Below are 15,245 nucleotides of genomic sequence, written 5' to 3'. Positions count from 1 at the left end.
TCAATTTTTTACGAGAGAACTTTTGTGCGGATTCCTTTGAAAATTTTAAGGAATTTGCTTCGTATTATGGAGAAAATTCACTGAAATTTGCACGAAAATCCGCCCAACCGTTTTCATGTAAAAAATTAATTCGCCCAATTAAATTTGGCAATAGCTGATGTGGCTTGGTTCCTTTCTGTTTAACGCGGTCCAAATCTGATTGAATCAAGAGTCCTTTTTCTTGTCAATGTTTTCAAGAGTTTGGACTCTAGATCCAATGTGTGTTTTTTTTCCAGTGCTCCTGTTGGCTCGATCCACCGTGCGACGAGTCGCTGCACACGAATGTTGAAGGTGTGCAGAATTTTCATTCTAGGCGCGTCGCCGTCCGAAAACTTCTCACAATCAGCCATGCCGCTACGTAGCAACGTCTTGGGCTTTCTTCTGCGAGCAGCGCGGCGTCGTGGCGCCTGTTTCGCCACAGGTGCCCGCGCGATTTCGTCACTTCCCTACCGCCGCCACCGCCACCACAACTCGACAAAGCGCGCGGCGTCACCCAGCAGCGTCGCGACGCCCCCCCCCCCCCCGCCCCCGATCGCGTCCTGCCGTCTGACGTCGATCGTGGTCAATGATGGACAGTGGCGTGGCGTGACTTGCGATATATCGATTGTTATGCCATTTAAACCTGTGGTAAAGAATCGATTACTAAGGTGTTCGCTGCGAACACCCTGTTTATCGATCCTTTTCCATAGGTATAAATGGCATAACAATCGACATTCGTTCGACAACAATCGACAACAATCGATTCACGCCACGCTACTGATGATGGGTCGATTGAGAACCAGCCGATTGTACTTCGGCACACTTACGAAGTATTTAGTTGAGGCGTAGCAAGGAGGAGATTTGCAATCATCACGATTATTTCCAGGACTTCTTCATTTTTAAAATTCCCGGCTTTTTTTTTTCTTTCAATACTACCAAAACTTCATGGTTGCCACAGAATTTAGAAAATGAAATTCCCTGACACGTTTAGGTGGAATTTCCTGACAATTGAAGATGTGACAAATGATTCAGAAGGCATAATTTAAAAAAGTTTTCAGGCAAAATTTGTTGTTCGAAACCTCAAACCCATTCTAGAAAGCAAATGAAGGTGATTTCACAGATTATCCCTGACATTATCGTCATCTTCCCTGGAATTATCGTCATCTTCCCTGACATTTCCCGGTTTTCTTGACTTTTCAAAATTCCCTGACATTTCCCGGTTTTCCCTGACTGTGGCAACCCTAAAACTTTCAAACTGCCAGAATTTTACTGATGTTTTGACACCAAGGAGAAGAAAAAAAGTTGGATCCTGCAAAAATATGGAAAAAAATTCCTTTTCTGAACATTCCGATTCGTTGTTTCTGAAAAGGAGGAACGTAACTCCATTTCAAGGTTGCAAAATTGACTTTATCTATTAATTTATTGACAAGAATGCACATGTGCAATTCTTGTCTAAAATTTTTCCGATCATTGCATGAGATTGGGAGAAAAGTCAGTGAAACTTTCAGTTATGAATGCCGAAGATTCTTTTAGTATAAATGCGATTTGCGAGGGGAAACTTGACAACCTCGAAATGTCGTTACGTTTCATCGTGGGAGGAACGACGAATTGGACTGCATTTTGCAATTAGGAACTATAAATTCCGGCCCGGTTTAAAAACAGCGTATGTGCTATTAGTTTCCATATGCACATAAGTGTTTTTTCAGATGAGCCAGAATTTATAGTTCCAAATTGCAAAATGTAGTCCAATTATGGAGTAAGGCATTCAAAATTTTTTCGCGCTCTCTCGAATGGGACCAAGGTGCTTCTCATAAACTTTCTGAATTTTCCCCCCATATTCACTGACTTGTTCAAGTTCCCACAAATTCCCTTACAATTCCAGTTTTCAAAGACACCAGAGGCGGATCCAGTAATTTGGCAACACCGGATTTCCTCCATTTAAATCTACGCTAAATGATCGATTCTTGTCGGAGCACCTGGCCCCTCCAAGAATCGATACATTTCCATACGTTTAAATGGAGAGAAGGCAATGTTGCTAATTTGTTGGATTCGCCAATGCAAGACACTCGTTTACGGTGAGGTCTTACATTGTAGCGCATTTCCGCTCGATGTGAGGGCCTCCGGTTGCATCGGAGAGTCAAATTGGTTGACCGTGAATGAATGAAGCGATGCTGAGGCAAACGTGCATGAAATCATTTTCATCTCCGAGCGTGGGCAGCTCCGGCAAGATAATAACCCGTTTAATGAAAAAATAAGCCAACTTAAAGAGGAGATGCAGCCCTGATGTGTCAATGTAGATCCTCTATTCAGCGAAAACTTTCGAAGAGAGCACGCGCCATCTTCACTGAAAAAAAAAATCTCGGTGTATTTACTAAGAAAGGGTAAAATTACCAAGAATTCAGGGTTGTATTTGATCCCAGTTTTTTCTTGGTAAAATTACCATTTATGGAATTGGTAATTTTACTGAGAAATCTCGGTAAAATTATTGAACTTTCTCGGTGATTTTACTGGACCTTGGTAAAAACGCCAATATTTTTTATCGGCTGTGGTAGAATTACCGAGATAAGATGGCAAAGTTACCGGGAATTGATTACCAATAAAAGTGGTATTCTTACATGGAAAAAACAGTAAAAATACCGGTTTTTAGGTAAGCTTACCAGCCTGTCTTGGTAAAATTACCAATAATTGGTAAAAAAAGTGAGATGGTAAAGGTACCAACGGACCTTGGTTTAAACGCCGAGAATTATTTTTCAGTGTTTGCAGGCGGATCCAGCAATTTGGCAACACCGGATTTCCTCCATTTAAATCTATGCTAAATGATCGATTCTTGTCGGAGCACCTGGTCCCTCCGAGAATCGATACATTTCCATTGGTTTAAATGGAGAGAAGGCAATGATGCCGATTTGCTGGATCCGCCGATGCAGTTCTTTCGATGCAGCGAGGAAAAAAAAGTCGGTGCGAATAATCAGATCGGTAACTTCCAATATCCAAATTAAACGTGAACACATGTCTAGAACGCCTCTACAATTCTGCCGTGCAAGGGGAAAACGCCGAATAAACCTCAGGCGTAGCCGAATTTCCTCTGGCAAATCACTAATTTTCCGGAAAATTTTTGAATATTTTTCTGCTAATTTCTCAGATAATTTTGTTTGTAATTTGATCTGAAGTGTCTGAAAATTTTCAGGAAAAATATTGATAATTCTTCTCAAAAATAAACATTTTATCGAAGGAAATTTGGCAACTTTCGAATGCTCATACGGCGTTCTTACTCAGCACGGCAGAATTCAGCTTAAAAGGTATTTTTAGAATAATCCTGGAGAAGAGCCGACCTTTTTACTGCTTCAGTTAAGATAACGGTGGTCCTATTTGGAGTATTGCAAGAATGTTCTATGATCCTCGTTATGCAGACTAGAATACTGCCGGCGTTTTAACTTAAAACACCGCATAAACCTCCCTGCGTTGCCAAATTCCCATTGATAGAACGCGGATTTTCAGAAAAACTTGCGAATACTGTCCGTTCAATTTTTCAGCGAATTTTTTTCGGAATGTGATCTTAAAGTTTCTAAAAACTTCAAGGAGAGATACTGATAATTTTTCTCAAAAATTAATTTTGTAGGTAGGGCAATTTGGCAACGTCTGAATGCTCATACGATGTTTGACCTTCGCGCGGCAGAATTATATTACGTTTAAAATTAGAGTGTGACGGCTCTACAACGCAGCATGGTATGGGAATTGAACTGCATTTTGCAATTTGGAACTATAAATTCCGGCCCGGTTTAAAAACAACGTATGTGCCATTATAGTTTCCCTACACACATAAGAGTTTTTCCAGAAGAGCCAGAATTGATAGTTCCAAATTGCAAAATGCAGTCCAATTCAAAAGAGCTACAGCAAACGGTTTTGAAGAAGGCTCCAACTATTTTCGCGAAAACTCAACCTTTTAAAACCAACGAAAAATGATAATTCAACGCGGACTGCTCGTCTAGGATTTGTCTGTGCACAGGAAAAGTTCATTATTACTATAATACTTATTTGCAAGCTCATATCATGATTGTAATTCCATACTATTGAACTATCTCCTTAACATGAACTGTTTTCTCTTGTGTTAACAGATTCGTCAAGGATGCTGCACACTTCTTGGCGCTGATGAGGTACTATCAATTCAAAAACTGCACCATCATCGACTTATTCCATAGGCAGTTGGAAAAACAACCGGATAAAAAAATACTGAAACACTTAGAAACATCATGGACGTATCAAGAGGTGAGAAATATTTAAATATTTTTCAATAATATAAATAAATGATGTTGCGAATGGGCAGATGCGCACTTACTCAGAAACCGAGAGATACGTAGTTGAAAAAACGCAACTTTTCTGCAAATTTAAAACGCCCCGATTTCGCGCCCAACCGAAAGATGTCGTCCGGCACCAATCAGAAGCGAGCACGGATTCCTACTACTTCCGTCAAATGCATTTCTACTCCTCGACAATGAAAACAAAAGGAAAGTCGAAACTATATCTTTGGAATCAAAGAATTTTATCTTATTCATGACATCTGTGGTAAACAAGCAATAATTCCACGTAGAAATACGTTTCATTTCAACGAGCATCAGTGGAAAATGAGAGGATATAGCGATTTGACTGCCGCAGTATTTTACTGTAGTAATTTTCCCGCCGTTCCGGCGCATTTAAAATTCATTTGAGTCTTAGAACTTTATAAAAGCGGGCTTTTCCGGAATTTCGGCTCCAAAAATACGCATTGAATCACTATGTGATCTACTGATCTGATACTTTCAGAATATTAAATGAAAACGAAAGGTTTAGTAACCCATTTCGAATAAAATCCGACTAGGCACTTTTCCGAAATAAACGCTCCAATTTCCCCTGGGATTCTTTTTTTCTTCTTTTTTTTCTTTCTCTTGAGTCCTTCATCACCTTTTGCAGTTCAAAGAAATTAAAATAAGGGATTCTTTGTCCTCAAAAGTTCTAGTCCTAAAACCATGGTCGATTTTGACGAGGAAAGTTCATTTCCCATTTTTCTGTGACGGATATCCTCTTAAAACTTGCCTAACCGAGCCGATTTGATGATATGTGCAGCTGGAGGACTACAGCAATCGCGTGGCCAACTACTTCCAGAAGCAAGGCATCAAGCGTGGCGACACGGTCTGTCTCTTCATGGAGGGATGCCCGGAATACGTCGCCATCTGGTTAGGATTCTGTAAACTGGGGGCTGCCACCGCCCTTATCAACACCAACCTGCGACAAGCTACCCTTACGCACTCCATTAACGTCGTCGCGGGAAAACACATCATCTACGGCGCCGAACTTACTGACGGTGAGTTTTACTTCAATTAGACAACGTTTTACGATAAGAGACTACTACTTCTGATTCAGATTTAAAGGACACGGAAGTATGTGTCATTAGTTTCACTATGCAGGTAGGTGGTTTTATGGCTGAGCCAGAAAAATTAGCTCCTCATTGCAAAATGCAGCCGCCAATAGATCACTAAACAAGGTGCGAATTTAAGCATTCTGCCACTATGAAACTGCAAAAATCCGTATCTCGGTTGCAGTGTTTCAAAATCTCCACTCCTACTTTATTCTTTATAAGCAGACCGAACCATGTCATGATTATGGCTTGATCGTTTCTCAGAATATTCTTCAGAAAAATATGAAAAGCACTGAAATGCTCAAAAAATGACTATAATAGTTTTCCATGCAGAAAATAAAGTATGACAATAACTCTGCAACACCGCAACCTTAGATACAAATTTCTACAGTTTCACCATCGATATGTACCTAAAATTTTGAGTAGATTGCGATTTATGAGCAACGAAAATTACTGAAATTACCTTCGGCCCGAGACATTAAAATTTTTTATAGGCATTGATTACAAAAATTTGAATTTACCGCTCACATGCGAAACCGGAGTTTACGAAAAACGGCCTTGGATGCAGAAAGCTCGTAGCCTTCCCATTTTTAAAATTTGCGTTTCATTTTTAAAAACCCTATTTTCCTTAGAAATTTCATGTAGATGCCTTTAATATGACTCGGTGCGTGTAAATTGTGACGATTTTGCGCAAAACACGTTATTTTTCTCGCAGTTCTGCCCCCAAAAACGCGATTTTACCAGCTTGCCTTTTCAAAAAGCCTTTGCGCCTTCATTTTCACACGCGACCGATCGCGATTCACCTAGTCGCGTGGTCGATAAGTTTTTGCACATGCACCGTGCTAAAAAAAGGTCACCGCACTACAGAAAATACGCAATCGATTAGAGCCTGTGATTGACTTTAAATTGTTTCGATTCTTGTTTCAGCTCTGAAAGAGATCGCCGGTTCCGTGTCGGATGCAAAATACTACGGTCTCAAAGGTAATCGGCCTGACAACCATGGTAGAACCCTTCTCGAAGGTAGCATCCCGTTGGACGCCAATCTGTTGGAAGCGTCCAAGGAGCCACAACCGGCGGCAGAGTTGAAGAAGACCAAGATCACAGACAAATTCTTGTACATCTACACCTCGGGTACGACAGGAATGCCCAAAGCAGCCATAATGACTTACATCAGGTAAGTTAACATATTAGATGCCATATCACATACTAGGATTCTCGATAATGCGATAAAACAGACTAAGCAGCCGAATCGTAAAGCGCGGTATCTACTAGAACATGCTGACCAAAAATTAGTACTTTTACTGTACTTTTTCAGTACATTCCCAAGAAATTCAGTACCTCCTCAACAGAAAAATTCAGTACTTTTTCAGTACCTCTCGTTGACGAAATTCGAAGTGTTTCAAAATTTTTAATTTCTCGCTCAAATTGCGACAAAAATGAAAAAAATTCGGACCTTCTTGCGGAAATTCCGCACTTCTCCAGTACTTCCAAACCGCCTTTATAAAATCATCAGTACTATTTCCGGAAATTCCGGACTTGTAGACACCCTGCGTTAAGACCAATTGGTCCGCGTAAAGCAGAAAGGAACCATGCCGCATCATCAGCTATTGCCAAAGATTGGACACTTCTATTTTTTACATCAGGGTATCTACTAAAAGAGGCTGGTTAAAAATCAGTACTTTTACAGTGCTTTTTCAGTTCATTCCCAAGAAATTCAGTACCTCCTTAACAGAAAAATTCAGTGCTTTTTCAATATCTTTAACTGACGGAATTCGAAAAATTTGAATTTCCCGCTCAAATTGCGACAAAAATGAAAAAAATTCCGGACTTCCTTGCAAAACCGCACTTTTTCAGTACTTCCGGGCCGCCCTTGAAAAATCAGTACCATTTCCGGACTTGTAGACACCCTGTACATGAAAAAAAATTGTGTAGATTTTTGTGCAAATTTCGGTGAATTTTCTGCAAATTACAAAGCAAATTCCTAAAATTTCCAAAGGAATCCTCACAACGTCCTATCGTAAAATATTAAATTGCCCAGTCGAAGGCAATACCTAATAAAGATTCAGTTCTGCTCTGCTAAACGTGGTCCAATTTTAACCAGGGAACGGAATTACAAATGGACTGTATTTAGCAGAAAATATCTAAGTAGGATTTTGAAACGAAAAAAACGACTATAAAATGTTATTTTTGCATCCGACTCAGGCTCAAAGTAAAATATGCATTGAGAGTCCGTGTAAAGCTTTCATTGTTTCGCAAAAGAAAGCACCAACTAAAAAAGAATAAACAGCTTAGTCCACTTGATGAAGTTCAATTAATACCGGTGGCGAGACGTGGATGATCAATTTATCGATATTTCCTCATTTGAAGCTATGGTAAAGAATCGATTATTGAAGTATTCGTTGCGAACACACTATTTACCGATCATTTTCCATAGGTTTAAATGGCAGATTAGTCGATACATTGCAAAACACGCCACGCCACTGATTGATACAAGACCGTTTGGGGAGTTCCAAATTCAAATGAGATGAATAATGATGTCTCAAGAAACGACTGAATGAATTGAAAAACTTTTATGAACTTGTGTACCATAAAACAAACGATAAGGAGGAAAACTTCGGGACAAGAATGCGTTGATTACACACTCTCATTCATGTTCGACATGAAATGGAAAATTGGACATTGATTAGTGGCAAGCGAGCCCCTGCAAACTATCAACTATGCAACCAAACACACGCTTCATCGTGAGAGCTAAAAAACACCGGCAAGTACTTCTCTATCTCATACGGTCATACTGTAAATAGGCAGTTTAAAGTACACGTCCGAACTGATTTAAAATTTAAAATATTGGATCAATTAGTCACATGAGTAACATTTTCCATGTGAAATTGTGCTCAGAAGTCACGATGAGCGATCGGGAAAGTCTGAAAACACTCCTAACTTAACAATCTACGTGAGAAATGCGGTTTTTTTTAGCTCCCCGCTTCCAAAACTATACTGCCACACAGAAGAACATTCCGTAAGAGGAGTCGTTCCAGCCAACCCTTGCGTACTAGAATGCTACACAATATTCAACATGACTGACGCTTCCGCGCACAAATCATGAGGAGGCACCATGGTCTTCATCAACGTAATGAAAATGTAAACATACCCACGCAGGTTGATAATGTCTCGTCACGTATGTGTTTTGGTGGGTTGACGTCGGAAATGTTGAACATCGAAAATCTCTTACGAAATGTTCACATGTGCCGTGGTATCGTTTTTGAAGCGGGAAGCTTAAAGAAACGCAGATTTCTTACGCAGATTGTGAAGTTGGGAGTGTATTTTAGACTTTTCTGATCCGCTTTTTGTGATTTTTGAGTCATTTTCTACGAGGTACGCTTCTTCTTTTTGCCTAAAAAGAAGAGTTTTTCTAAGTTTTTTTTTTTTTTTTTTGTCTTTTCATTTTACTCTTGCCCATTTTCGGAGAGAAAATTGCAACGCATTTGCTTAAATTAAGATTTTGTTTGATTTTACTGCACTAATCAAAATACTGAAAAACGTCCAATTGTTCAAAATTATGTCCAACTCGTAACTCGAAATTTTTTAATACCTACATTAATTGCATTTTTTTGCAGAGCAATGTTCATGTTCCACGGTCCTCACATACTGCTTCATATGAGTGAAGATGATGTTGTCTACACACCTTTGCCATTATATCACACGGCTGGTGGCATCCTTGGAATATGTCAAGCTCTTTGCATGGGCTGCACAGTTGTTATCAAGACTAAATTTTCAGTTTCCAATTTCTGGACGGATTGTGCGAAATATAAATGCACTGTAAGTTTCAAATATATTACGATTATATCCTCGATGCTAGGGTCAATTTAGTTTGAGAGAGATGAGAGAAATAAAACTTACAGAAAAAGGAAGGTATTCAATCAATGTATGCTTCTTCTTTTGAAAAGTGAAAAACAGATGCGCCCTTTGATATTTTAACACTCTCAGTTTTCACATCATCAAGCACATCGAAAAAGGATGTTATACTCCCAGATTCATAGTGTACACACATGAACCAACGACCTTTCGGTCGTTCACGAATTGCGTAGGCAGTGAGAAAATTGCGTAGGCTACAACTTTGAATGATGGATTTGACGAAGATGTGCTCCATTTTAGTAAACACCTTCCAAATTTGTGTGGGCGCACTGTCTTGCGCACTTCCAGGTAGCGTACGCGTATACGCATCTCGGAACTTACAAATTAGCGCGGGCTCGTAGAGACGGTGCAATGCTTGAAGTATCCTTATAGCTTTGCAGGCGCTTCCCACGGTCGTTTTGCGCACCAAGCTCAAAGTCTCAGAAATGTTCTTCCCGAAGAAGAGGTCCCTTTTTACAGATCCGATCGCAATTATGAATCGACAAAACTTTCTCGCATATCCAGACCAATGAAATAATGAAAAAGACCTTAGTATTTTTTCCGCTAACTCAGAGATTTTAACGCAGAGTAGAAAAGTTGGATAGGGCAAAAGCGAAACGCGTGATACCTACAACTATCTTGACTTTCAATTAGGTAAAATTTCATACGCACAAATTAAAGGAGAACACAGTTTCCAACTTTTTACGCATCAAAATTATGGAGCTCTTGTTTACAGATTAGAAAGCATCCCTTTTATGACAATTGAACAAGGCCGTAAACTTAAAATGGCTTTTCATGAGAGCTTAGCGATGTATCCTCATCATAATGACTAGCCAAGAAGAACAAATATATGCAATAGAAATTTTTTGGTGAATGCCTAGGACATTTCGCTGTTAGGATCTAAAATCGTTACCTATGAAGCATTTGACGAACACATTTTTACTTTTCACTCTGCAGGTTGCTCAATACATCGGTGAAATGTGCAGATATCTCTTAGCTGGACCTGTCAAGCCGGAAGAAACACAACACAACGTCAGACTTATCGTTGGCAATGGTCTGCGAGCTCAAATTTGGGAACAATTCGTGAAAAGATTCAATATCAAACAAGTTGGAGAATTTTATGGTGCTACTGAGAGCAACTGTAACATAAGTAAGTTCCTTGCATTTTTAGAATGAGAGAAAATTCAGTTTCTTGACAATTTTCAAAATCTCTTTACATAGAGAGTTAAACTCCAATTTTCCAGCGTTGGGTTGAAAACATAAAACATCACACGATTTTCACCACAATATCGCGGAAAACAAGCGATTTAAATATGGTGCGAGTAAAATATTCATTAATGTCAGTAATTTGATAAGAGAGGCTAGTATTATCCTTCAATTTAGCGTGATACCGCATACCCACTCCGGAGTTCGAATAGTTGCTCGCTTCATTTCCGTTCCGCTGCTTAAAAAGTGAGAAATTGCGCGAATGGACCACTGGACAAGGTACGCATTTCAGCATTCTGATACATGTTTCTTCACCAAAATTTCACGTAAAACACGACGAAAATTACCGAAATCAACTCCTTCCGAAGATATTTAATGATTCTTGGTGCGTGAATTGAAACCACCCGCTCATGAAAACTCAATGCTCTACGTGATTCACATCGCGCGCTAAACGTTATCATGAACGTCTCTGCGATAAAAAAATCTTGCAACCTCAATCTTCACACTTTGGCTCAATTATAGCAAATTACTTATAGTTTGAAGAACACATGGTGGGAAATGAACAGTGCTCGATTGAGAGGCTTGCTGAAACTGCGTTATAGTGCGCGAATTGACTCACGTAGAGCTTTGAGTTTCTTGTGAGCGGGCAGTTCAAATTCCTCGTAACCAATGAGAAATAAAAATCTTAATATCTCCATTAGGAGTTAGTTTCAGCAATTTTCGTTGCGCGAATCTTGTTCTACATGAAATTCTGGTTAAGATACACGAATCAGAATGCTTAAATTCGTACCTTGTCTAGTGGTCCATTGCATCTCAATATCGCGAGAAGAGCGATATTCACCCCGTATTTCTTGAATGCAGGGAAATTATACACTATCCATCTCGGAATCGAAGGAAATGCACTGTTTCCGACATTTTGTTATAAATAAAATAAAAATGAGAAATTACGCGATGATTACCGCGATTTCGTGGAAAATACACAATATTTCCAGCGGTCTAGCAACATCATGAAAAATAACGCATTATTCACTTCAATATCGCGGCGTATACTCGCATTTTCCAGCGTTGAATTAAAAACATAAAACATGACACGATTTTCACATCAATATCGTACAGAAAACAGTCGATTTAAAGATCGGCGCGAGCGTAATATTCATATAAACGTCAGTAATTTAAGATAGGCAAAAGGCTAAAATTTTCCTTCAATTTCGCGTGATACCACATACCTACTCCGGAGTTCGAATTGTTGCTTAATTTCATCCCAATATCGCGAGAGCAACGCGATATTTACAGCGTATTCCTTAAATCCTAATAAATCACGACTTGACATCCCGATTCATCTCACTCAATAACCACGGCTTACTTAGCTTACTAATAAAAATGTTTCGGCTCTATTGCACGCGTCAGTGAGCTTAGTGCCAGCCGTAAGCCGACATAATTCAGAGACAAACTTGTGTGACCAGCTCTAAAATGTAAGACTCTTAAAAATTCGAATTTCTTGAGTTGAATTTTTTCAAAGCTTAGCGAAATGCTTTAGATCTCGTTACATGCGTTGCCAATATACTTGCGTAACTTTGATCAATTAGAAAAGAGTATCTCTCTTACGTTCCAATCAAGTAATGTTAAATTTACTTTAATATTTCAGTAAATGCTGATAATACTGTTGGAGCTGTTGGTTTCATTCCATGGTTCGTGAAGCCTATTTATTCTGCAACTTTAATTCGAGTTGATCCTGATACCAGTGAGCCGTTGAGGGATGAGAGAGGATTGTGTATTCCTTGCAAAGAAGGTAAGCCTGAAAATTTCTATGCAACAATTATCATTGTATTCGGATATTCTAAAATTCTAATACGAGACCAAGTTGACCTGCCTGTCTTTAGTTACTCTCGCGCTTCCCCTAGGAGTAACAGTGAAACTCCTAAACAACATACCTCGTTTACGCTTTTTCAAACTCTCCGCTTCTATTTTATTTTTCTGGAAGAAAAACGTCAACTCTTTTCTGCTGACTCAGAGACCTTAACGCACGAGTAGAAAAGTTGGAGGGGCGAAACACGTGATACAACTATTTCGACTTTCAAGTATATAGAATTGCACATCCACAAAATGAAGGAGAGCGTGAACTCTTTTCGACCGACTCAGAGACTCCAACGCATGAGTAGAAAAGTTATAAATGGTGCGAAACACGTGATACAACAGCTTTGAGGCTGCTTTATTTTAAGTGAAAGTTATGAATATTCCTGTAAGAGTTTCAGATGATCTTATATACTTACTGACCACTTTTTGGCTTTTGATAATACGGTACTTTCTCTCTGTAACGAGAACTGGACCGGCCGATTTCCTCGGTATAGAGAGATTCTCGTTACAACGATAGTCGATATTTAATATGGGAAGTTCGAGGGACCGACAGATTTCCTTGTTACAGGGAGATTCTCGCTATAACGATAGTCGTTACAGAGAGAAAGTACTGTAGTTACCATTTTTGCTTCTGTTTCTTAAATCTTATTTTAAAACTGAATTATTATTATTATTAATCAACATTATTTTTATTCATCAACAGGAGAACCCGGACTTCTGATCGGTTTGATTAATAATCGTAAGGCCGAGAGTGCTTTCCATGGATACGCAGACAAGAAAGCCTCAGAGTCTAAAATTTTACAGGATGTATTTGCGAAAGGACAAAGTGCTTTCAACTCAGGAGATATTTTGATCTGTGATGAGCTGGGATACTTCTACTTTAAGGATAGAACTGGAGATACATTCAGGTAAATTAAAGATGATAAAAAAAGTAAAATAGAAGAATGTAACTATACTTCAGTTCTGCATGAGAGGGCACTATAAAAACTGCGTTACCTACCCAGCAAAAAGTGGTTGCGAAAAATATATCACAGCGCAGTTGTGATGGTTTGCCAGTTGCTAGGTGGGTAATTATATGAAAAAGGCATGCTAAAACCCAATAGCTTCTCGCGAATAGAACAATTTTAGACTCTATTATGTATACGCACTTAAAAGAAATACCAATAAAGAATTATTGAGTTTGAGAAAATGTTTAAAAAGCAAACATAATTACATACCTTTGTGCTGAGGATTTTAGAATGTGCTTTGATTCACATATTAAGCCAAAAGAGAGGAAATATTTTAAAAAATGCTTCCACACATTTCTTCACATCTGAAACACGAATAAATAATTACATTAAAATGACTCGAGAGTAATATGAGAAGAGCCCATCATCTAGAATCATCTATGAGAAGGTCTTCATCTAGAAATTGTAATTACTTCTAAGTATTAATAGGTTTTGACCTAGACACTTTAATGGCCTTGCTTTTTCATGATCTTTCAAAGTCTATCATCCATATTTTTGAAATTTTTTGACTAGCTACAGGTGCGGATTCTAATTATTTCTGGTTTTTTTTCAATCTGTTTTTTAATTCAATTGTTTTATTTAACAGGTGGCGAGGTGAAAACGTCGCAACGTCCGAAGTTGAAGCTGTGATAAGTAATGTAATTCAACTTAATGATGCAGTAGTTTATGGTGTAGAGGTAAGTTTGACACCATAAGCATGGCACAAAATATTCAAAACTTTTATTGAGACTATTTACATAAACTCTCAGCTAAAGTTCATTTTAAAGTTTGAAAGTCAGCATGAATGAGTATATGGCGACATTTTTAGAAAGTTTGAAACATTAATCATCAGGAAGAGAACAACGACAGGAAATGTAATTTCGAAAGTTTTTATGGCTAAATTTTTGTTTCACCTCCGGTTCAACACTGGTTAAAGTTCACCGAACACTTTTGAAGCTAAATACCAATAATATTTACGAAATAATTCTACTCCGTAACTTTCATTAGGTTTTCATCATCACTAGGGGGCTACGTCCCCTGACCGATCTGCAGTCCAATCCCCACTTCGCACTTCACGTGTTATGTTTTACTCTTATGATTGTATATTAGAGAGTATGAGATGATTTGGTAAAGATATTTTTCAGACAGATTATTAGAGCTATGTTCAGAGCTTGGTACTTAAATTGTTACGAAAAAATGAGAGGCTTCAGAGGGGTAATCAGATACTTCCAGATTTTTCTGACATCCTGCAGGTGTATTAAAAAATTTAAAATATTTACCCGGCTATTTTTTGCATCGATGCTACCAATTTGAATAAAATGATATGATTGTTGAATGACACTGGCCACCAAATGAAGATTTGCTTACAGCTACATAATATAAAGGAGCTGTTTTGTTCTCATTGAACTAAGATAATTCACTAAAAATAAATACGAATAATGCTAATATGAAATTAAGTATCGCCCAAGAGAAATCTGAAAGATGTCAGTTGATCTCACCCGGTCAGAGTCATGATCATGCAGATCAGAAAATCCTTTCACTTTGAAACTAAATATTGTTTTACTCATTGAAATGAATGTTTCCAGATAAACAATGTGGAGGGAAAAGCTGGGATGGCCGCAGTGGTTGATCCAGAGAAAAAAGTTGACTTGAAGCAACTTGCAGAGGGTATTAAGAAGTCCCTACCTACTTATGCAAGACCTTTGTTTTTAAGAATAATGGAGAACGTGAATTTAACAGGTTTGTTTTATTGCTGACACCTCTCTGAGTAGGTTAATTCTGTTGGCATGACAATTTGCAAAAGTTATGATTTTCTTGAAGTGAGTCATTTAGTCACACAAAACAAAAATCAGCTCCAACAGTTAATTCTTCAGCAAACTAAACTAGTCAGCAGGAAGATA

General features: G+C 38.5%; 2 protein-coding genes across 4 annotated transcripts in view; one reads left to right on the top strand and one right to left on the bottom strand.

Annotated features, from left to right (window-relative positions):
* The window catches only part of LOC109031437 (uncharacterized), an 89,957-nt gene that overhangs the window by 70,553 nt on the left and 4,159 nt on the right, over positions 1-15,245 (bottom strand). For all 3 annotated transcript variants that reach the window (XM_072300768.1, XM_072300769.1, XM_019042974.2), the window contains exon 2: positions 13,576-13,670. The gene's annotated coding sequence lies outside the window, so the exon portion shown is untranslated. The remainder of the gene's footprint in view (positions 1-13,575; positions 13,671-15,245) is intronic.
* LOC109031476 (long-chain fatty acid transport protein 1) overlaps positions 1-15,245 on the top strand; it is a 76,225-nt gene that overhangs the window by 58,938 nt on the left and 2,042 nt on the right. The window contains exons 2-10 of the mRNA XM_019042999.2: positions 4,131-4,281; positions 5,116-5,353; positions 6,335-6,581; positions 9,022-9,223; positions 10,256-10,448; positions 12,150-12,293; positions 13,062-13,266; positions 13,952-14,042; positions 14,931-15,084. Of these exons, the coding sequence (XP_018898544.2) occupies positions 4,131-4,281; positions 5,116-5,353; positions 6,335-6,581; positions 9,022-9,223; positions 10,256-10,448; positions 12,150-12,293; positions 13,062-13,266; positions 13,952-14,042; positions 14,931-15,084 (1,625 nt within the window). The remainder of the gene's footprint in view (positions 1-4,130; positions 4,282-5,115; positions 5,354-6,334; positions 6,582-9,021; positions 9,224-10,255; positions 10,449-12,149; positions 12,294-13,061; positions 13,267-13,951; positions 14,043-14,930; positions 15,085-15,245) is intronic.

This window comes from Bemisia tabaci, chromosome 5, assembly GCF_918797505.1.
Source record: "Bemisia tabaci chromosome 5, PGI_BMITA_v3".
Classification (NCBI taxonomy): domain Eukaryota; kingdom Metazoa; phylum Arthropoda; class Insecta; order Hemiptera; family Aleyrodidae; genus Bemisia; species Bemisia tabaci.
This window is presented reverse-complemented; position numbering and strand designations above follow the sequence as displayed.